The sequence below is a fragment of the Euleptes europaea genome, chromosome 2 (genome assembly GCF_029931775.1).
Source record: "Euleptes europaea isolate rEulEur1 chromosome 2, rEulEur1.hap1, whole genome shotgun sequence".
NCBI classification, from domain to species: domain Eukaryota; kingdom Metazoa; phylum Chordata; class Lepidosauria; order Squamata; family Sphaerodactylidae; genus Euleptes; species Euleptes europaea.
In genome coordinates, this window is record NC_079313.1 from 76074076 (window position 1) to 76098593 (window position 24518).

Consider the following 24518-nt stretch of genomic DNA (forward strand, 5'->3'; position numbering starts at 1 on the left):
AACATAGGTAGTGTGGTGTAAAACTCAACCAGTGTGGTCTCTACCCCAGCCTTCCACCTGACTTTAGTGGTGGCTTCTGAATAAAATAAGTTCAGCACCTGTGAAGAAAGTAGAAAAAGAACAGTAACTTTTATTTACTCACAGGGATGGGGAATAAGATAGTTCAGAAAAGAGGATAGTAATTATTTACTGATGTAACACAGTTTTGCTGAGCCCATTCATTTATAAGATTGTCATTTAGGACAAAAGAGAACAGTTAGCAGCCAAGTTTGTATTCCGGAGTTGAATATTGGCCTTCTCTCAGTCTCAGAATTCTCATAGTGTGAATGTGCGTTCCTCTCAGAAACCACAAATCTTTCACTAGTTTCCCTCTGAAACTGGGGCTTCAAGACAGATACAGTCTCTTCCTCAAGCTAGCCTGCTTTATCACCAAAGGCAGGTTCCTAAACTTCCAAAGTCTCCTGGTAAAAAGGTAAACGTAGTCCCATGTGCAAGCACCGGTCATTACTGACCCATGGGGTGACGTCACATCATGACATCATGACTAGACAGACTATGTTTACAGGCTGGTTTGCCATTGCTTTCCCCAGTCATCTACACTCAACAAGCTGGATACTCATTTGACTGACCGCGGAAGGATGGAAGGCTGAGTCTACCTTGAGCCGGCTTCCTGAAACCGACTTCCATTGGGATCGAACTCACGTCATGAGCAGAGCTTTGATTGCAGTACTGCAGCTTACCACTCTGCGCCACGGGGTTCTTAAAAGTCTTCTGACACAGGCTCTTTCCCAGCTAACACTCTGGAGATGCAGACCTTATCTCTAAACATTCACTGATTTAGCTTTCTTACATACAAGGCGAACTCTGAGACAGGAGCCCTCCATTCTCTCTTTCACTGAAGGTTCAGACCCTATCTGTCTGAGCTGACTGTGCAACATCTTTTTCTCTCCTGCTCCTGATTGGATCTCACACCAAACAGGACTAAAGGGGATTGGTGTTTTTCAGAAAGGGGCAGGACCTTTCCTCCATCCATCATCTGGAAATCAGTATTTAGAGAGGGGAAGAGGCAAGTCAAGAAGTGAGAAGAAACCAGTTCCTAGAGTGATCTTCAGAAGGTTTTGGTTATGCCTAGCCACTCTGTGGCTCACACACATTTCCAGCAGCGCCACTGGTAGACTTGCATGCTATTTTTGCCACTGGTGGCAATACACAGAAAGTGACCGTTGCACTCAGAAATGTTGCACGTGTTCTATTTATTTAGTTGTTGGAATCCTGCCCTCACTCCAAAGAGGAACATTATCTTCCCTCCATTTTAGCCTCTGTGAGGTAGGTTAGACTGCAAGAGGATGATTGGTCCAAGTTCACCCAATGAGATTCACGGCAGAGTGGGGCTTTCAACTTGGGTCTCCCAGTCCTAGTTTAGTACTCTAAAACTGTGGTGTATTAATTAAAGTGTTGTGGTTAAAGTGTTGGACTAGGATCTGAGAGACCCAGGTTCACATTTCCACTCTACCATGGATGCTTGCTGGGTGACCTTGAGCCAGCCTAACATACACAGAGTTGTTATGAGTATAAAATGATGGAGAGGACAATGTAAGCCCCTTTGGGTCCCTATTGGGGAGAAAGACGGAATATAAATGAAGTAAAATAAACAAGCAAACAAATCAATAAATGACACTACATTACAATGGTGCAGCTTTGTTCTTTGCTTGCTGGGGTGTGGTTTCCCCTCTTGCATGCTACTGTGCCTCTTATGAACTTTACTCCCCCAAAACTGAAACTGTAGCAGATGTATCAGTACCATTGGATACTACAGATTCATAGCAGTGAACAATCAAAATGAGAGAGTTCCTTCTGTGGGGTTCCCAAGCTTAAACATTCAGTATCCACAGCAGCAAGTTCCAAACAAGAGAATATTTTATCAGCTACAGTAGGCACAATTAATCACCAATCATTAGGTGTAAATGAACTACAAAACAGTAACCTGTAGCTATAAGGGACTCAATAGATGCTAGGTCCATTGACAGGTACGGGTAGAGAGAATGGCAGTGTTTATACATCTGTTAGGACCCTGAATGGAGGCTTTACTTTCTAGATCTGAAAGTTCCACATGGAGACTCTAAAAGATGTTGAATGGAAGTAAGATTACTAAGTTCTCCAGCCGGCCAAGCAAAATGCCTGGAATAGGATTTCACTTCTCAATAGGGTTGCCAACTGCTAGGTAGCGGCAGGAGATCTCCTGCTAATTCAACTGATCTCCAGCCGACAGAGATTAGATCACCTGGAGAAAGTGGCCGCTTTGGCAATTGAACTCTATGGCCTTGAAGTCCCTCCCCTCCCCAAACCCTGCCCTCTTCAGGCTCCACCCCCAAACCTCCCGCCGGTTGCGAAGAGGGACCTGGCAACCCTACTTCTCAACGATGGCTGAATGGTGGTGTCTAGGCAGCATGGATAGGGAAGTAGAGGCCCCAAGGTATAATATTCCCACAATGCTTGCATTTTTTTCCCTCAGGCTTGCTAAAATTACCATTATCAACTCTCTCTTCTCCACTGAAATTGTCATCAGCTGACTCAGAGACCGTTTAGTGATTTGAGTGGCTTTGTTTTTGGACTTGTAACAAATATAAAACCTGAGTACTACTATAAAATATGCAGAGAAGCTTAGTTTTGCCAATCCCACCAGGAAACCTCTGATTTTATTCCCAAAATATTCCTGGGGATCCCCTATACTCCTGCAGCAGCATTGCAGGGGGGAGAGAGCGAGCAATTAGGTGATGGGAAGGGGGAATCAATGAAAATCCCCCATGCCTGTGGGAATCTACATGAGATCCAACCCACTAACATTTTCTGCAACGATATCACTAATTTTGTTTTAAAGGTAACATTTGGACACTCCACTCCCCTATTTTAAAATTTCATTTCTGCCAAATTCTGAACACAATAACACAGGTTTACCTGTTGTGGCTACTGCAAAGCAGGCCAATTATTTTACTTACGGTAAATTGGAAAAGTCAGGAAAATAACCCTGCTGCTCTTGCACAATTTGTACAGATCCTTTGCCTCCACCTACTGGTGGGTACCATTCCTGTTATTTGTATAACAGGAAAGAGAGGGCAAAAACGCATGGTCTCTTTATCCTCCTTTAACCCCTGTTTTAGCCAGGATCGAACGCACATTAGGCGAAACGCATGTGTTCTATCCTGGCTGAAACAGGGATTAAAAGAGGATAAAGCGACCGTGTGTTTTCACCCATAGTCTCCTAGACTTTGTCTCACATAGGAAAAATGTATAGTGGTAACTGCAATTCCCAAAGAAACAATGGCCTCAGTAAAGGGCAAGAGGGTGATGGACTGCCATTTATGCCTTTTTAGGCTGTTCCCTGATACATCTCTTTTAGTGAGTTTCTTGTCTGCTGATCTTCTTCCTATAATTGTGCTATTAATGCATCTTTTACCACAATTTTGCATGTGGCAACGACAGCATGTGGACTAGAAGATACTACAAGTAAATGCACACATGATCTCCAATGCACTGGCAGGGGTGATGTAAATCTGAGAAGAAGCTTGTGGAGAGGTGATTTGGAGCAAGAAGCAGCAGGTTTAGAAAGCATCCCACCTGCAACCCCCTGCTATTCCTCTACTTCCTCTTGAGACCATTTCCCTGAAAAGGGGTGTGCCAATGACAAGTGCTTGCATATAACATGTAGCTAGGCCTTCGGTTTTGCACTTTACAGTTTGCCATCATGCTGATTTTTTTATTTCTTTTGTTTTTTACAGACTTAGATCATGAAGCACTTTACAGATCCCCTCCCGGCTCCTTTTGTAGCCCTCAGCTCACACAGGCACTTCTGACAGGTAAGATCTAGCTGCACAATTCAATGAGATAGTTTGAGCCAAGTTACAGGCAACAGGGGAAGGCTTTTTTCCAAGTGGTCCCATAGCTGTGCAGTGCACGATTGATCTAGAACTGCAGCCATTACCCAAATATGAATATCTGTATCTATGGATTTGGCTGGGGAAGAAATTAATGGAATATCAGAATTGTACAATAGGCCAAAGATATGGATGCTGATGAGAGTCATCACTTGAGTCAGAGTTTTGAAGAAAGAACAAGATGTTTGTAGAGCATTAGTAGGAGGGAAAGTGGTATGATATTTTGGCAAGGGTATCACACTAGGGAGATCCCGGTTCAACTTTCTGCACAAACATGATGCCTAGGGAAAGTGTGTTGTGTTGAACCCTGTGACTTCCTTCTGTTCCCCCAGCGGAAAGCTCCTCACCTGGGGGATGTGACATATATGATACAATACAATACATCTTAATCTAGTATGCATCCCAGAATTGTTGTGAGGACAAATTTAAGCCATCCTGAGTTTCTGAAATGGGATACACAGTTAAAATAATTCTAAGAATTGCTAGGTTTGTGATTTATTTGCTTATTTTTTTGAATGTGTTTGTGTTCTTTTTGCCCAATGGGCATCCAGCATTGTTCACAATCAATATAATCAATCAGCAGCAAGCATGAATCAGATAAGCACATGACTGCACTAATGTCATAGGTAATAATTGGGTAGCAAGTGTGATATCAATAATGTGTAGCACATAATGCACACGCACAGCAGGCACATTTTGTGAACACTTAGTTTTTAATTTTAAAAAATCTTTGATATTGAATGCTTTCTCAATATGTTCCTAGGGCACTGATGCAGTAGCAGTAAACAAAAAAAGGTCATGGAAACATGCTCCTAACTATTTCAAAAACATTTTATTTGACTTTTTAAAAAGATTTACTGAAATTGTTTTGCAAGTTTTCTGTATAAAGCGAAACATTCCAAGTAGGGAAATGGGTTTAAAGACTGGGCAACAAATCACTAAAAGTACAGGGGGAGGAAAAGAGGGATAGGCTGAGGATCTCTGTCCAGATATGATGAAAGGGTCCATATTACCAGGCCTAGATTATATGCACTGATGATTTTTTTAAAGAACTCAAAAACAAATTGTTGACCTTCTAGTAAAAATATGGAATTTGTCATTAGTATCAGCCTCTGTGACAGAAGACTGGAGGAAGCTAAGAGCATTGCAAGGGGATGCAGGAGTCAAAATCAAAAGAGTTCCATCTAGACCTTAAGAATAATTTTCTAACAGTTAGAGTGGTTCCTCAGAGGAACAGGCTTCCTCAGGAGGTGGTAAGCTCTCCTTCCCTGGAGGTTTTTAAGCAGAGGCTAGATGGCCATCTGTTAGCAATGCTGATTCCATGACCTTTGGCAGATCATGAGAGGGAGGGCATCTTGGCCATCTTCTGGGCATGGAGTAGGGGTCACTGGGGATGTGGTGGGGAGGTAGTTGTGAATTTCCTGCATTGTGCAGGGGGTTGAACTAGATGACCCTCATGGTCCCTTCCAATTCTATGATGGTTTGTGTACCACTCGCATGCCCTTCTCCAGAAGCGCTAGGCAGCAGATGCAGCTGGGAGCACAGGTAACAAAGCACCAACAACTAGGCAATGGAAAGGTGTGTGTGCTGGCATCAAAGGGCATGGTTGGGCAGAGAGTCATCAGTAGTGGGCTCCAAAAGAACTTTTCAAAACTGGGTAACAAAATACTTACATTGAATTTCATCTGCTAAGTGCAAAGTGGGGTACATAAAGGCAAAATATCCTAATTTCACATATACGCTGGTGGCAGACCAAGGGCCTCGGGGGATCTGCTGGATAGCTTGCTGAAAATGTTGCAATTGTGATAAAAAAGGCAAAGTGCATGCAAAGGGTCGTCAGAAAAGGGACTGAGATTAAAACTCCCAGTATGCTTCTGTATAAGCCCTTATAATTTTGCTTCTTGCCAGTTGGAATGTCTTCTCATGGTGCAAATCCTACTGAGCATTAGTCAAATTCTCTTTTACAAACAGACAATCAAACACAACCTGGAAATACTTCCAAATGGCAACTGCAATGTCTCCTTAAAGCTTTCCGCCCCATAACTAAATTGGAGCTGAGCTTTCACAGTACTTGGGTTGGACTGGGGCTCGGGTTTGGACTGGGAAGATCAGAAAGGGTACCATCCAGATTTGTTAATCATCTGAAAAAGACCCGAATAATGAGGCAGAAGGGAATATGTTTAAAACATAATTTATTCAAAATATTAACCCACTGAGTCCACAAAGTGGCTTACAAAAATCCACAGCATTATTAATAATAATAAGATTCAAAGAGAGGAAAATGAAGTGGCCAAGTTTCCCACTGCAAAAAACTGACAGGCACAAGTCTTTGAGAGGGGGGCAACGGTTCTTTTGATTAATTAATTCCTTCAGGAATTAAATGAAGGGTAGAATCTTATTTGCATAGTGGGGACTCTGACTTTTCATGCTAGTCTAGGGGTCGGCAAACTGCGGCTCGCGAGCCGCATACGGCTCTTTGGCCCGTTGAGTGCTGCTCTCCGAACTTGGTTCGGAGCCTCTGCTCTCACGCCCGCTCGCGCCGGCAGCCCGGCTGCGGAGCCAGCGCACCTGAGAGAGAGAGAGAGAGAGAGAGAGAGAGAGAGAGAGAGAGAGCAAGCGCGAGAGAGCAGGCGAGCGGGCGTGCTGTCTCTCCCCCCCCCCCCCCGCTGTGGAGAATGGCCGGGTCCCCCTTTCCCTTTCCCTCAATGGCTGGGAGGCTAAAGCCTCCCCTCCCCTCTAGCCGTGCGATTGCTGGGCGGGCGGCACGGCGGTTCCTGGCCCGCCCCGCCAGCCTATCAGCTGTTGGGCGGGGCGGGCTTCCTTTGGCGGTGCGTCCCCTGCAGTGGTGCTGGGCCGTGGCGCCCCGTCTTCTGCGGTGCAGACTCCGTTCCCCCGTCGTCTTCTGGGCCTGCAGGTCCCTGTAGGAAAGAGGCACACTTTGAAGCCAGCAGGGGCTTGTCTGGTAAGTGGAGGGTGGCGGGAAAGCCCCGGGGCGTGGGGTGGGGCCCCCGACCCAGGACACACATAATGGTACAACTCGGGGTCGTCTGCTGAAGCTGGAGGGTGGGAGATTCAAAACTGATGAAAGGAAGCATTTCTTCACACAACGCGTGGTTAAATGGTGGGACTCCCTGCCCCAGGAGGTGGTGATGGCTGCCAACTTGGAGGGCTTTAAGAGGGTAGTGGACCTGTTCATGGAGGAGAGGGCTATCCATGGCTACTAATCAAAATGGATACTAGTCATGATGCATGCCTATTCTCTCCAGGATCAGAGGAGCAGGCCTATTATATCAGGCAGGACAATGATGCTGCAGTGGTCTTATTTGTGGGCTTCCTGGAGGCACCTGGTTGGCACTGTGGGAACAGACTGCTGGACTTGAAGGGTCTTGGTCTGATCCAGCCCGGCCTTTCTTATGTTCTCATGTGTTTACTGCATCTGTGAATCTAGAGAAAAGTTTGCTCACATTGTTCACATTAAGTGTTTGTCAGTCATTGTCATGATTTAATTTTATGGATACCTTACTTACTTTTTTCCTTCCTCAGAGGCCATGTCTACCCACTGGCTTTCTTGGCGGTAGACCTGGACTCCGAGGAGGGGAAAAAGTCCCCCTTCAGAGGCCAGGTCCACCAGTTGGCTTCTATGGGCCTCCGGAGGCCAGGTCTACTGCCAAGAAAGCCAATGGGTAGACCTGGCCTCCCAGTGTACCTACCTATATAGTTTAAGTTTAAGAAATTTGGCTCTCAAAAGAAATCTCAATCATTGTACTGTTGATATTTGGCTCTTTTGACTAATGAGTTTGCCGACCCCTGTGCTAGTCCATACTGTGTGTGTGTGTAAAGTGCCGTCAAGTTGCAGCCGACTTATGGCGACCCCTTTTGGGGGTTTTCATGGCAAGAGACTAACAGAGGTGGTTTGCCAGTGCCTTCCTCTGTACAGCAACCCTGGTATTCCTTGGTGGTCCCCCATCCAAATACTAACCAGGGCTGACCTTGCTTAGCTTCTGAGATCTGACAGGATCAGGCTAGCCTGGGCCATCCAGGTCAGGGCCATCCATACTAGACGTTTATTAAACCTTCCCTATTGTGTTAAATTATATTCTCAAGGACATTGCAGCCCCAACCAGCAAGATGTCTTGTGTGTGTGTAAAGTGCTGTCAAGTCGCAGCCAATTTATGGTGACCCCTTATGGGGTTTTCATGGCAAGAGGTGGTTTGCCAGTGCCTTCCTCTGCACAGCAACCCTGGTATTCCTTGGTGGTCTCCCATCCAAATACTAACCAGGGCTGACCCTGCTTAGCTTCTGAGATCTGACGAGATTGGGCTGTACCATGCCCCCTTTTTCCATCATGATTTATTCTAAAAATTCTTTTGATTTTTGACCTTTGAATATTTCTCTTACTGTGTGGTATATTTTCTGGTTAGATATTTCAAAGCTGTAAGTAGTTCTCTGTTTTTTGTGTGTGTTTTTTCGCTTCTTCTTTTTTAAAGAAAGCCCTTTTAAAAACTTTGGCCAGAAGGTGGCGCTGTGGTATCAGGTAGCCCGGCAGAGAGCTGTTTTCCAGGCTGACTGCGTTAACAGGCAGTAGGAGGCCACGGAACAGCAGGCTGATCCACCCTCCTTGTACCTGCGCTGGTTCCTCTCTGCCCTGTTGCCTTTGAGCGAGTGCTGTTTCCAATGATGTGGAGGATGCAGTGTCAAGCTCAAGCAGACAGGCTCTCTGACAGCACCAGCCCAGAGGCTGTCGTGCCAGGACGTGTTGCTATGGAGAGGAATCTGACGGGATATCTATATAAAGAAACATGAGCTCATCCATCCTCGGCAGAACTAAGAAACCAAGTCCCGAGGTACCTCATTGTCTGCAGCGAGACACACAGAAGCAGCTGCCAGCAACGAAACGTTCCCACATTCAGCGGCGAGTGAAACACGGGCAAGGGGTCTGATCTCCTCTGCCGGCCAAGCTGCGCTAGAATTTTCAAGCCTGTAGTGGTTAAGAGCGGTGGTTTGGAGCTGTGGAGTCTGATCTGGAGAACCGGGTTTGATTCCCCACTCCTCCGCACGAGCGGCGGAGGCTAATCTGGTGAACTGGATTTGTTTCCCTGTTCCTACACATGAAGCCAGCTGGGTGACCTTGGGCCAGTCACATTCTCTCAGCTTCACCCACCTCACAGGGCGTCTGTGTTGGGGAGGGGAAGGGAAGGTGATTGTAAGCCAGTTTGAGTCTCCTTTAAGTGGTAGAGAAAGTCGGCATATAAAAACCAACTCTTCTTCTTCTTTCAAGTTCCAGGATGGAAGAAAAGTGGGATATTAATGTAATCAATTATGTAAAACTGGGGGAGCATGCTGCCCTTATAAAAGTCCCATGCGGAAGTCTCTGAAAGTCTCCTGACCATTGGCTGGATAAACAGAGTTGCCAACCTCCAGGTACTAGCTGGAGATCTCCTGCTATTACAACTGATCTCCAGCAGATATAGATCATATCCAATGGAGAAAATGGCTGCCTTGACAATAGAACTCTATGGCATTGAAGTCCCTCCCCTCCCCAAACCCCGCACTCCTCAGGCTTCACCCCAAAAACCTCCCGCCGGTGGCGAAGAGGGACCTGGCAAGCCTACTGATTCAATGTGTACCATCTCATGTGATGGGCAGTGAGGACAACCTTGACAGCCAGACACGCTTGCACTAGGATTGCCAACCTCCAGGTACTAGCTGGAGATCTCCTGCTATTACAACTGATCTCCAGCCAATAGAGATCAGTTCACCTGGAGAAAATGGCCGCTTTGGCAATTGGACTCTGTCATTGAAATCCCTCCCCTCCCCAAACCCCATCCTCCTCAGGCTCTGCCCCCAAAAATCTCCCGCGGTGGTGAAGATGGAACTGCAACCCTAGCTTGCACCCTCTCCAGAGATCCACGCTGGGGCTTAACTCTCGGATTGGGTGGTTGATTCCTGGATTTCATTTTGAAAAATCAAGTACCCCTTACTGGGACACTGAAGCCTCTGTTCAGAGGCAGATGCACTGGATGGGATGGGCAGGCAAGCACAGACTCTTGCTTAGCAGAGTCAGCACTACACACATGGGAGCAGGGATCTTAGCAGCTACCACTCTGGCCCCAAAAGTCACATATGTGTAAGACTGGTAGTGTTGTGGTTGTTGTTGTTTTTGAAGGGCTGCTAGACACTTCATTGCCTTTTAAATTGATTTGCGTATATCTTTAAAAAAAAAAAAACCTGAGTGTATTTTTATTTAACTTATATTCTCCCAAAATGTTTAGAATCAGGGCATTATGTATAGTGCCATGAGTACCTGATGCATACACAGATTGCAGTGCACACAAAATTCAGCATTCTGTGTTCCTCGGGGTATGGGGGTTTCCCACTGCAAGGGCAGAGCTTGGGAACATCTACAGTGTGGCCTTAAACTGATTTCATGACCATGCCCTCTTTTCTGAGAATCTTAGAAACAGTGGCTTTAAGAGAGCTGCTAGAAATCTTTTAAACAGAATATTCCCTCAGCTCCTTATCCAAACAATGACTCCCGTGATTCTTTAGGGAAAGCCAACACACTTCAGTTGGTGTTAAAGCTATAAAGGTTTTTAGTGTAAATATCCCTTTAAGTCAGCCTATTTGTACACCCCAGAGCTGTTGGACTGGGGTAGGAGTGGTAGGTAACCACTAAAACTCACTCCCACCATAGTGTTTTGATGTATTGGGGTGGGCTCTGAACTGATTCCTGTGGCTTTGTGCTTGAGAAAATATTTTTGTGCAAAGTAGCCATTGACGTACCCTACTTAGAAATGGTCCTGTGAGCCATGAAGGGGTTATTGGCAGTTAGTGGTTCTTGGGATAGTTTGTGGGCAAGCTGACCAGTTCATAGGTGCCTTTGACATAATGCAATTATAAGAATCACTCCAAATGCAAAATATAACATTAAAAATTGCCCCAAGTTAGTTTATTTAATAAAGCTGAGTCTGGTTCAGTTCAATTGTGCTGCATTTGTGCCACTGACTTCAACTTTGATAAGGAAGGAACTAAATTAATTAAAGTTATATTGAATGAATCCAATGAATTTTGACCTCATTAAATAAGGGAGCTAAATATGTTCAATGAAGCTGAATTGTGTGTGAACAGTCAAAGAGATACTGTAGGTTTTCAACTGAAAGATTAGTTAGAGAGAGCCAAATATTGAATTTTGGATCTGCAAATTGTAGAGAGACTTCTTTGTTGCTCTTTTATCTACACCCAGTCTTCACTTTTACTCAATCGTTTTGTGTTGTAGGGACAAAATATGATCCAAGATATGACCCACACATGCTTGCCTTTATTTGTTCATGGATTGTGCCACTTTCCAGTGGTGACACCCTGTGTCTCGATAATCTCACGGTTATGTTTTTGTGCTATGTGCACAGGTCTTTTGTTGGATTATAGGCATCATCTTGATTAAACATGATTATAAATAATTTCAGTTCTCCCCTGGAGAAGAAACTGGGTTGTAGCATGTGTTGCATATACTCTCACCAAATAACAGAGATACTCTTTGGCTTGCAAAGTGGGTGTTATGGTTGATTTTCAGTGCAATCTTGGTGGTGGGGGGAGGCAAAAGATCTAAGGAAGCCAACTGGCCATCACATCACCATATCTCGGATATAGACCAGAGTAACCCAGTGATATGCTGGTGCAGCACCCGAGTGCTGCAGCACTGGGGCCAGGTGTTGGTGTTGGTGTGGCTCCATCACAGCCTCCAGCAGGAGCACCACCAGCTCAACCCCCTGCACTGGCGTGGGAGGGTTCAGATCCAGGGTCATGGTGGGAGTTTGTTGGCTTCCTAAACCATCCCAGCCCCCATGGGCACCACCCTGAGACCCACCCACTGCTGAGGCTGGCCCCAACAGAGCCTGGGGATGGCCCACCCATGTAGCTATCCAAGTAATTACTTTGCTTCACCTCCAGGGAACCACCCACCACCCTGGCAGCCAACTCCCAGGTGGGCCAGTCTGCCCCAGAAGGAGGATGACCCTCAACATGGCAGAGATCACACATCACTTGGGAGATGTCTGGTCCAGCAGATGACCTCCATGACCCCATATAGAATCTCTTGAGAGCCAGCTTGGTGTAGTGGTTAAGAGCGGTGGTTTGGAGTGGTGGACTCTAACCTGGAGAACCCTGTTTGATTCCCCACTCCTCCACTTGAGCAGCGGACACTAATCTGGTGAACTGGGTTGGGTTCCCCACTTCTCCACATGAAGCCAGCTGGGTGACCTTGGGCTAGTCACAGCTCTTTAGAGCTCTCTCAGCCTCACCTACCTCACAGGATGGCTGTTGTGGGGAGGGGAAGGGGAGGTGATTGTAAGCCGGTTTGATTCTTCCTTAAGTGGTAGAGAAAATAGGCATATAAAAACCAACACTTCTTCTTCCTCTTCCCTCAGTTTTATAATCAAGATCTTCTCTCAGACCATGATCAGTTTTCATGCTCCTTCCCCAAATCCCCAGAAATTGTCATATTCATATATGAATAACCATTAGGGGGTTAGAGAGGGTGTTAACTTGTAAACTTGCACAAGGGTAATCTATAGTGATTTTAATTTCTCTCCTCCTCCATAACGAAGAGGCTGGTTTCCAAGAAATCATCCTAATTTGAGTTGGCCTAGTTAGTTCATCAAAGGCTAAGTGTTGCTAAGCCTTTGATAGTACCAGCATGGAACACGTTAATGGTACATTACTGGGCCCTTTGTTCGAGACAGACTGTCTTGGGTACATAGCTGGCCCTTCTGTGAGTTAATTCTGTGGATTATAGTAATTATTGAGGTTCCCCCCCTTCTCTTCAAATGGGTATTGTTGTGATTCCCTCAGAGCCTCATTCTAAGCATAACTAAAATGTTTACACTAGTGGCTGATAATGATATATATGTAATTTACACCACTCATTCCTATCAATTCAGCTGATGCTTGTGGGTTCTTTGGGGATGAACAGTCACTAGAGATTTAACTCTTTAACGCACAGCTGCCTCACTCTCCTGTGCAAGTCTGGTTTTGTGCAATGGACTTTGGGAATTTAGGAGCTCCATAAAGATCGGGAATATTAACACCACCAATGCATCTTCATCTAGGTTTCATGGAATCTCAATTCATCAAGAGACGAATGGTTTGCCATGCACCCAGTTTATCTCTTGTGGGAGAAAGGGCTTGTCACTGCTGCAGAAGAAGTGCTGAATCTATCAGACAGCCCCCACATCCTGCCCAAGTTGCCAAATCAACAACTTTTTCCCTGCATGCAGGACAACTGGGGGGGGGGGCAGGGCAGTGTAGTGGTTAAGAGCGGCAGATTCTAATCTGGTGAACTGGGTTTGTTTCCCCACTCCTCCACATGAAGCCTGCTGGGTGACCTTGGGCTAGTCACAGCTCTCTTAGAGTTCTCTCAGCTCCTCCTACCTCACAAGGTGTCTGTTGTGGGGAAGGGAAGGGGATTTTAAGCTGCTTTGAGACTCCTTAAAGGGTAGAGACAAGCAGGGTATAAAAACCAACTCTTCTTCTTTTACCTTGAGAAGACAGGTGACAAGGCAAGTCACAGTTGTGGTCACAGTAGAAAGAGCAGGGGACAAGGAAGAAAGGATTCTTGGAACATCATGTTTTACTGCACATAAATGTATCTACGCAGAGTTACTCCGGTCTAATTTTCAGTCTAGTGGCCTTTTTGGAATCCTGAGGATCTTGGTGAATGTTAAGTAAAAAGTACATTCATGATACATTTTTAAAAGTTGCCAGTTGTAAAGGGTCAGGAGAAGAGCTCTTGAGACTCCTGAACACCCATCCCAATTCCACACACACACCCCACGACAGACTCCTGGAGCCCATACATGTCAGTCCACAAGCAGATGGCATCTAACCTTACATCCTAGGATAAAATGCACCGCATCCTAGGGCATGGTTTCAGAAGCATTTGAGCCAAACAGTGGAGTAGGAGAACTTGCAGAATATCAGACGGAATCTCTTGGAGGAAGTGAAGGCTTTAATGAGTGAGTAATGGTTTCCAGAGACTGGCAAGCAGAGCTGTGGTATAAAATTAGCCTGGATGCTCCAGGTTGAAAGCATCTCTGCCTCTTGGGGGTAGAACACGAACTGACTTCATCAGCATGTTGTCTATAAATACTGCCTCTCATCCCCACTTGGAGATAAGCAGCCCATTTTTTCCCCGAACACTAGCAATTTAATAAGACACTCTCAGGTTGCATTTAGATGCAAAAGTTAGCCCAGTGTAGTATAATACCAAAGTGAACTCTGATTGAGAGTGCAATTAAAGCAAGAACTTCCAAGCAGACCAGGGACAATGCACCATTTAGCCAACCACAGTTTTTAAAGTGAGAGCCTCATTTTGCAACGTAGGCACTAGCAAAAAAGACAAGATTTCCTTCTTGACCTTTCCCCAGCTAAACATTTGTGTGCATTTTAATTGAGCCAGGCTGAGTAGACCGGGTGTCCTTCCAGTGTTACGTGCAGAGGAGAGACTGGGAAAACTTCCTATTATTCACAGAGGTTTTTCTCTCTTTCCAGACTCCTTTATTCATGGCACTTCCTTTACATCAGCTTTGAAAGTTCTCATATTTCCAGTTCAGCACCTGAAGCATGGAGTTTACCTCTCATGGCAAGCTGTTTGTGTGAAGAAGCTTCAGTGTCTGTGCAGGTCCTTTAAAGCATGCCATTGCATACCCTCTTTTCTGGGTGAAACCACTAAGGGTCATGTGACCTTAGGGCATCTCCTCAAATTTCTATTTCCTTAACACTGGAGGGAGGGGCCGTGGCTCAGTGGTAGAGCCTCTGCTTGGCATGCAGAAGGTCCCAGGTTCAATCCCCGGCATCTCCAGTTAAAGGGAATAGGCAAGTAAATGATGTGAAAGACCTCTGCCTGAGACCCTGGAGTGCCCCTGCCGGTTTGAGTAGACAATACTGACTTTGATGGACCAAGGGTCTGATTCAATATAAGGCAGTTTCATGTGTTCATGTGTTCAAATACAAGAGGAGATCTCTAAATTAGAAATTCTGTCACTACGTTCCTGGTTCTGCACCATGCTTGTCTCCTAACTACTCTCCAGTTACCCAGATGTAAGACCATAAGAGCAGACATGATGGATCAGACCAATAATCCATCTAATCCAGAATCCTGTTTCCAAGAGTGGCCAGTCACATGTCATGGGAACCCTGCAAGCCGGCTTTCAGGCAACAGCTCTTACCTGCTGGATGCTCTCCCCCCCCCCCATCCCTCACGTCAAGCTTCTGGAATCCATTAATTCATCCTTCTTTGTCCCCTGCCCATTCTCCTTAGTTCTTCACAGGGGCCATTTTTTCTTCAGTCTTGCATTTCAGCAAAATTGGACATGGAACCTTGCTAAAGGCAAACTTTGAAGCACTGTATTCCTATATAGGAATATGGGAAAAGGGTACATCGCTTTTTCAAGCTGTAAGTTGTTCCTTTTTCTTGTGCATACTCTCTTAAGCTAATTTAGCATTATGTTTTTAAGCTTAAGTCCCAGAGATAATGTGAATTGTATTAGCGTGTCTCTGGATGAACCAGGCTGTGGTTCTTTGTACTTCAAGAGAGCTGTTGCTTGGCACGCTGGAATTTCAGCAATGTACTGGAAACTCTTTTCCATTTTAGAAAAAAAGAATCAGAATATGAAATCACTTAGAGTTGTTAGTTCTCAGATATAACTGATGCAGAGGCACATACCGGAATTTGCCAAGAACCTAAAACAGTTTTTTGACAATGGAAGGGACACATTACTGTCAACTAACTTATGAACAGACAGAAATTGAGTAGCTTTGTAAAACTCAGAAGATGTCCAGTTTCTAATGGAGAATAACTGTGCCATCCTAAGAAATCTTACACCCTTGTAAAGTGGACTTAGAAGCATGTAATTCTGTTTAGGATTGCACTGCAAAGGCATTTTAGGTGGAGCCTTGAAATACCACAAAAGAGATGGTAGATTTATTAAATACAGCCATTGACCAGTATAACAATTTTAAAATTTTCATTATAGTGTTAATAGTGCATTGGCTTGCCAGCAGAAATATTTCCATGTAGTATCCCATGATGCAGTTTACTATCCTTGTAGGGATCTTTGGAAAGCAAGCAGGAGCTGTTGATGCTCATGATCTTTCAGAGAACTAAAACCTTGGATCCTTCAGAGTACTTCTATGAATAGAATAATTTCCACCTGCAGAGCACAACTTCTCCATCTTCTACCTCCTGCTGCTGCCCCAAAGGCCCCCCACTCACCCAGTATGCTGTTCATGGGGGTCCCCTGTTCCCAAGGAGAACCGCTGGGCGACATTTGGTGCTGCTGATGGGGGAAGGTGTGAAATGTGTGCCTTGTATATATAAAGTGATCTACCTTTGGAAATGTTCTGTTTTCCCCAACCCAGACAATGGGAGACTGTTTTAAAATAGTCTAGTTTAAAATTAAAGTGCATCAGTGGTAGAAGATCAAATGTGACTAAGCCTGTGGCATATTTTCTTGGAAGCTAACAAGATATAGAAACTTCTGCACATTAGTGATGGACTTTTGGTGTTTCCTGACTCTTTAGCATAAATATTGTAACTGCAAGTACCATGTGCATTTAACCCACAGCAGCAGCAGCTTCCTGTTGAGTAGTCATCTTGGGCATATCCTGTCCTTGGTGATATTGGATGTAGTTCCTTGGAATTAATGGGCCATTTGATCTGTCTTTTAAAAGTTGTTTATATTATATATGACATAAGCAAAATACTAGGATTCAGTGCTTTTTTAATGCACAATGATAGTTCAAGTAAAACCATTATGAACCAGTACATGTCTTTGCTGGCTAAGTTGGTGGATTTATTTCTGATTCTGATCTATCCTCGCTATACAATAGGGAGGTAATTGGGCATTAAAACATATTCTTTTGAACACCTATACTACCCTAGTGGAAAAATATTATTGTTATTGTTGTTATTAAACTCAGTCTCTATATCCTCCTAGTCACTTGCTAATGGCAAATGCTTAGTATTATTTACAATGAATTTCCTATTTACATTTCCCCAGCGTTTGGGTGTTTAATTTCTACTTCAGTAGCTTCTAGCAGCTGAAGAAATCTATCTTTGTGACACTTTTCTCCACCCTGAAATATGCTCCCTAAAAAGGGATAATCTTCCTGCAATTGGTTTTCATTTAAATGCTCTTTGCCTTGTGATTCCTCATTGGCTTTGCTGTAAGTGTAGCTGCTAGATCAGCCACAAAAGGCAATTATGAGATGGTGCCATTACATGAGGTGGTGGCTGAAGAAACCCTGAGAAATTATTTGATCCATCTCAAATGAAAGACAACCTTTCCAGTTTTGTTCTTATCAGCTGATTTATAGCCATTGTTCTTTGTAACCTGCATTCAATGGAGTAGGTAGGTAGCGTAGGTACAGATTTATTGCATATATCCAAAGGCCATTACAATCAAGTAGACACAATCAAATCAGATTCAACAAGAAAACAGTTAAAATCAAGTAAAAAAATTAAATTTAAATCAAATACAAATGTTGTCCGGTTTAACTGCAATGCAGGCTTGAATTTTCCTGGCTGCTAGGGCAAAAAGAGACATATTGTAAGTGACAGCAGAGTCAGTATTGGACAGGAGAAAAGAGAGCTTCTCCTGATCATTAAAACAGCTAGTCTTGGATAAAAAAGACACAAGAAATTTAGATCTGGGGCATTCAATGGTAACTCCAGAATTAGACAGAAAGCTTATGGATGACAAAATACAGATCCTAGAAAGAGCTGCTTGTAGCTTTCTGGGACTTCCCACAGGGAACATCATCCCATCCAACCCTCTCACAACTCATTTAAAAAGATACTCACAGAGAGAGAATGTATAAAGACCAGGAGCTGGTCAGCTTCCCAAAACGTGGGAAAGGATCTTCACTTGCTATGAGAATACTCAAAATGACTGACACACAGATAGGGATGCCAGCCTCCAGATGGGACCTGGGATCCCCCAGAATTACAGCTCATCTCCAGACTACAGAGACCAGTTCCCCTGGAGGGTGGCCTCTATGGCATTGTACCCCACTTAGGTTCCTGTCCTCCCCAGGCTCCATCCCCAAACCTCCAGGAGTTTCCCAACCTGGATCTAGCAACCCTACAAAACCCTCATCCCCTGCCAGTGGCTGGGGGGGGGGAGGGCTGGCAACTCTACACACCAGGGCTGATTGGAGTGTTAAAACAGCTCTGGGGCAAGCTGAGCCCAGCAGCCTCTGCTGAGTTGCCCATTTGCTCCTGGCTGGAACAGCCCTTCAGGGCAGCAGCTCACCAGGAACTTCCCTGCTAAGCTAAAGGGCCAGTCTGCCTCTGTTGGTGCAGATAGATTATTGCTAGACAGATATCTTTGCATCATTTGTTTTAACTTTCTATTGGTGAAACGCCACAATAAATTTTTACTTTACTACATTTTTCACTGTTAAAGGCAGCCTTTTGAGTTGGGCCTCGAAGCTACATTGGCAGGCAGCATAGTTCCTGTGGAACAGAAGTGATGCAGTTCCACAGAAAGAACACTGCAGTAATCAAGCCAAACCTATGGAGACAGTTGCTATCTTTTGCATATTTTAAGAAACCAACTACTTTCCTAGAAGATTAGTATGTTTAAGAATCATAGATGGGCAAAGGAGCTATGTGGATCATGGAAGTTCAGTTCCTTCTACATTGGAAACCCCACTGAGTACCTTGTGGGCTTTGAGTTTACCAGGTACTGCTTGTATTATTTCAAATCTTTATTTTCAGCCACAGATGTTAGAGGTATGTTTGTACCAAATCATAGAACATACACAATCCTGCTACTGTCACAGTGGGGGCTGTGTTATGGTCTCTCCAGTTGCCATAGGTTTAGCAGCTCTGTAATCACAAAGGGACAGTCTATATGGCTCTAATTCCATCTACTGGTATCCAAGGACTTGGAAGAAGATCATGTGGTGCCATTGTATCTATATAGTAGACACCATTAGGGGCACAAGCCAGTTATTGCACATGGAGGCCACTGCACAGGTGTAGTAATGTGGCATAACCCTACCTTGCCCCAGTCCTCAATTGCCGGTAAGGCTATGGTTGTCAGCTCCAGGTTGGGAAATACCTGGAGATTTTGGGAGTAGAGGGGAGTAGAGCTGTTGGGGGAAAAAATTCGGTAAAATCCGGCAAATTTCAGCCCGTTTTTATTCAGGAAATGCTGAAGTCCGAACTCCCCCGATTTGGATCCATGGAACTCGGCATGAAATTAGGAGTTCGCGAATAAATTTGGCCGTTAAAAGCCATTAAAAACACATTCGCGCCTTTCCGCAGCTCCGGGGGGGCATGTTTGGAGGTAGAGGTCCCAGACTTTTAGCTACCCTGAAGGTTTGGGACCTCTGCCTCCAAAAATGCCCCCCCGGAGCAGCGGAAAGCCGCAAATGTGTTCTTAATGGCTTTATTCCAATTGGGGGGGGACCCCATAACTTGGGCCCTCCTGACCCAATCTTCACAAAACTTGGGGGTTCTTGCAAGTAGGGTCCCTCCAAGCTACCCTGAAGGTTTGGGACCTATACCTCCAAAAATGCCCCCACCGGGAGCTGCGGAAAGCTGCGAATGTGTTTTTAATAGCTTTATTCCAATTGGGGGGGACCCCATAACTCGGGGGGCCCTGACCCAATCTTCACAAAACTTGGGGGTTCTTGCAAGAAGGGTCCCCTCAAGCTACACTGAAAATTTGGGACCTCTACCTCCAAAAATGCCCCCCCGGAGCCGCGGAAAGCCGTGAATGTGTTTTTAATGGCTTTTAACGGCTGAATTTATTCGTGAACGCCGAATTTCATGCCGAATTCTACGGATCTGAATCAGGGGAGTTCGGACTTTGGCATTTCCCGAATAAAAACGGGCCGAATTTTGCCGGATCCGAATTTTACCGAATTTTTTTAACAGCCCTACTAACAATAATTGCATTTAAAAACCAAGAAAAATAAACATCAGTACATACAATACAAATCAACCATGTCTTCAAGGTTCAGACAACCAAGGTACGTAGAAAATAATCACTCCTTTTTCTTTTTAGGAGACTGATGCCGGGTTACTTCACCCTAGCGTTCTGTTCAGCACATGGTTGTTATAACTGCCAGGTAGTAGCAGGAGATCTCCTGCTAATTCAACTTATCTCCAGCCGATAGAGATCAGATCACCTGGAGAAAATGGCCGCTTTGGCAGTTGAACTCTATGGCATTGAAGTTCCTCCCCTCCCCAAACCCTGCCCTCCTCAGGCTCCGCCCCAAAAATCTCCCGCCGGTGGCGAAGAGGGACCTGGAAACCCTACCTGGGCTGCATGTGGCCCAGGGGCCGCAGTTTGGACAAGCCTGGTGTAGAGTTTGCAGGAGCTTTCCAGTCTACTGCAGCAAGCCATACTTCATGGTCTGAGACTATGACAATGTGAATTGCTGGGACAGTGGAAGTCTCATATGTTTGTTTCCTTTGAACTTGTTGAGACGGAGTAGAAATAAGGGTGGGGAGTCATATGTGTGTGTATAAAGTGCCGTCAGGTCACTTCTAACTTACAGTGGCCCTATGAATTAATGATGTCAACAGAGCAAATGATGTCAACAGAGGCTGAAAGAAGAAATGTAGAGAATTGAAGGATAGGGCATGCAGTGGCCTATGAGTGAGGAAGTTGAAAAAAAAGTGAGATAACAGAGATGAGGATGATTCCTGTACTATTGGTGAGAGAAAAGGGCAAGAAAGCCACCTCACACATAAAGAAGTTTAAAATGAGCACAACTGTAGCAGAAATGTTTTTCCATTAACATATTGGCATGGCCCTCTTAAATGAATAAAAAAAAATTCAGTGGACCTCAGAGTGATTTGCCTTGGGCATCCTTGCCCTAGTACCATCACTTAGCAACTAATGGAGAAAGGGAACACCCCACCCTCCCGGTTGCCTAGCACCTCAAATGGAAAGGAGCACAGGACCACAGCCTTTGTCCGTGCTGCTCATCTTGTAAAATTCATATTTCCCAGTGAGGTCACGTTTTCCAGTCTGGGAGTCCAACTTGAGCACTGCCAAAGCTTGTACTCTGTATTGCTGGTACCCACTTTCTGTCCTCCATCAAAAGGCAAATGTCATTATGAAAATGCCCTTCGACTTCACTGACATCAAGCTCCGGAATTCCGTTGACCCCAGCATTGATAAAATAAGTCAGGGAACATTGATCTGGAAGCCCTCAGCAAGCATTTTCTTGCTCTGTCTTGGTTATATATTTAAAAAATCCTCTTCCCATCATCCCTTCTTTTTTGGCAGTACTCCAGCACTGATGTTAGACCCATACATGACTTGTGTGAAACCATTCAGCTTCCTTCTGTCTTTTTACCACTTATTTCATTTGCATGGATGATTTTGGTTGGCTGATGGTGATGTCATTGAGCTGGAGAGTCAATAAGCAATTAGTGCTATGGATTTTGCAGTAAAAGGAGTTGAACCATTCGCTGCTACTTAAGCCGTTCTCTATTACAGTAATTTACTCTTCAGCTCCCTTTCTACAGACAGACCCATTTATCAGGCATTTGATGCTCTTTTTCAATCAGAGCAGAGAGGAATCTTGTGATACTCAGAAATAGGGATCAACCTGATGCAGGGTGCATAAGCAGGTAAAAACACACACACCCTTTTGCATTCATAGCCTCAAAGATCTTCCACTAATATACCTGTATGAAAACTCTTAATGATAAAATACCCCTGAAATCTCATGTTCCCTTACTGCTTGCCCAAAGAAAGTTGATCCAGCCAGCATAATTGAGCCAAATGTGTAAATTGGGGGGGGGGGTGTCCTTTCTTGTTTCATCAGCTCTCAAGCCAGCTGACAGTGAGCTATTAAATCCACAGCCAAGGCAGTTATAGCATGTTGGTAAAAATAATTTCAGGAGGGTAAGAAAGTCCCTTAATGAATGAAGCTGGACACACCGATGCTCTTGTATGTGCTAGTTGGGGTTGATATAGCCCCAATTTCAGTCAAACTGGCTATTACGCAGGGAATGGAGCAGAATGAGAACCATCTTGTTTCCTAGTGTTGGCCACTTCGATGCACACTTTGTGCCTGTTCCTCTCAGGTCAGTGAGGAGGCAATCAGAAGTCTTGTTATGTTGATCTGTCATACAAACCAACACATTTGCTTACCTGCCAAAGTAGTGCTACTTTGCACTTCTCTGTAAGCACCAACAAAACTGCACCTGCCATCCGGAGTCCTGGTTATGGAAACCTGGGCTACAGTCATTGGTTTATCATATTTTTTAAACAGCTCTTTTCTTCAATGTCACTTCAAGTACTGTAGTACAGTGATGCCCACCGTTCCTTAGAACTGTGGGGCTTCTGCAATTTCATAAACCAATACAGAAGGGATTATGAAAGTTTCTAGGTTATACAAGCAAACATACATATGTGCTGTCTGAATCCTTCACACAAGCTTGCCAGTAATTGTGACTGTGTATATTTGTATAATATGTAAATAGGAAATCATACAAATGTAGGAACATATGAAGGCATAGCTTTTTAAATTCTTTGTATTTTCATGGGTACATTCATGCAAACACCATCGCAAGCATGGATATGCATCGAAGAACAGAGGCGCTCATCAGCACATAAATGCCAATGTAAAATTATGCACACATCCACAGAAACAGGCATTGCAAGAACAGGCAGACTCCTTCAGCGTGCTCTCCCCTCCCCTCCCTCCTACATTCTCCACCAGCAAATTTCTTGCTCAGGCAGCCAATCAGAGCGCTAGGCAACAGATGATATTTTGGGATGAGGGCTCAGATCTACCTAAGCAGCCTCTCAGGGCTATGTCTGTACAGAGAATTCAACAACTAATCTGAATGCCAAGCTGAGAAGAAGAAGAAAAAAGGGGGGGGGACCTGCCACAACCCTCTTTTGCTTTGGTTAAATATGCTACATTAGATTTGATTTAAATAAATATTGAAATGCTGGTACATAGATTTATTTTTATTTTTTTGCAAATTTGAGTCTGTTGATTTAATTGGGGGAAATGGAAAGAGGCTTTTTAAAGCATTGCTACTCTGCCTATCCACAAAACACTTTGCAGATTTCATTTGTTTTGCACACCACTTCTCTGACAAAGATAATTAAGCCCAGTGCACAAAAGGGTTTTTGAACAAGTTAAGCGTGGACTTTCCTGGGGTAATGCACAAGCTGTATTACAGACCGAGGTGGGATCCCGGAGTCCTGCCTATTCCCTCTTGCCATAACGTGTCAGTTGCCACCTACATCCTCCTCCTCCTCATTTTGTAAGGGAGCTCTAAGCTGAAATAAATGCTGAGCTCCTTCTGTCTTACCCTGGTGAAAAGCGAATATGCTAAGAATCTCTGACAACTGTAGCTTTTAAGCAGGTTGGGGGAATGGAACAATTTTGTATCTTGTACTGAGTTTCTGCCTAGCAACACATGTTTTCCTCCAGTTATTCCTTCTGGCTACAGTACTGGACTTGGTCCATCACCTTTCAGCATTGATCCTGACCCAGAGGGAGCGCTGCCAGATGGCTGCCTCCTACAGGGATGCTAACATCAAGTGGAAGGGAGGAAAAATACCTTCAGGGAGAGGCACTTGTTAGGATGAGATGTAGGGCCCAAGTTGCTAGGTTTGTACCCCACTTTCAGGGCTACTTGAGCCCCTGTTACTATTCTGTTGGATTCACAGCCCACAGCTGTGAATGGTTCATAGCACCTGTTTTTATAAGTTTATACATGAATCTGGAGTATTTCTAATGATTACTTCTTAGTTGATAACTCAGGCCAGATAGCCTGGTGGGGTGTATACTATGTAAGAGCATTTGACTGGCTAGGTATACATTCCATTGAAAGCAAGGCAATCACATCGTTGATAGCATCCCCACATATCCACATTTGGACACGCATCCAGTTCAGTCTTGTAGAGAGCCAGCGTGGTGTAGTGGTTAAGAGTAGGGCTGTCAATTCGGTTCGGCCCGAACTGAAAATCAGCCGAATTTCCCCTGATTTGGTGGTTTTTAGTTCGGGAGGAACCGAACTCAAAACTGGCGGGCAACCGGGGGGGCCGAATTCAGCGAGTTCGGGAGTTCGCGAATAAATTCAGCAAATTCGGCCATCAGTAAGCAGCATAACCGTCAGTAAGCAGCATTCTCCTCCCCCGGCCAATCGGTGGGCAAGCTGGGTCTTCTTCTGGCCAATCAGTCAGGATTGAGTACTGGAGGAATCAGCTGATATGCGGCCCGGCCAGGGAGAGAGAGAGAGAGAGAGCGAAATCCTCGTGTGTGTGTGTGGGGTGCTTGTGCACATTTGCTCCTTTCTGTGGCCGTAGGGGGCGTATTTTTGGGGGTACAGACACAAAACTTTTAGTGGAGCTTCAGATGAAGCTTCTTAAGATACCCCCCAAGTTTTGTAAACATTGGGTCAGGGGGTCCCGAGATATGGGCTCCCCCCTTTTTCTTTCCATGGCTGCAGGGGGCGCATTTTTGGGGGTACAAACCCCAAACTTTTAGTGGAGCTTCAGATGAAGCTTCTTAAGATACCCCCCAAGTTTTGTAAACATT

The 24518-nt window shown here is 44.8% G+C and overlaps 1 protein-coding gene across 1 annotated transcript in view; it reads left to right on the plus strand.

Moving 5' to 3' along the window:
• The window catches only part of PIK3R3 (phosphoinositide-3-kinase regulatory subunit 3), a 293502-nt gene that overhangs the window by 26885 nt on the left and 242099 nt on the right, over positions 1 to 24518 (plus strand). The window contains exon 3 of the mRNA XM_056844282.1: positions 3777 to 3854. Coding sequence (XP_056700260.1) covers positions 3777 to 3854 — 78 coding nt within the window. The remainder of the gene's footprint in view (positions 1 to 3776; positions 3855 to 24518) is intronic.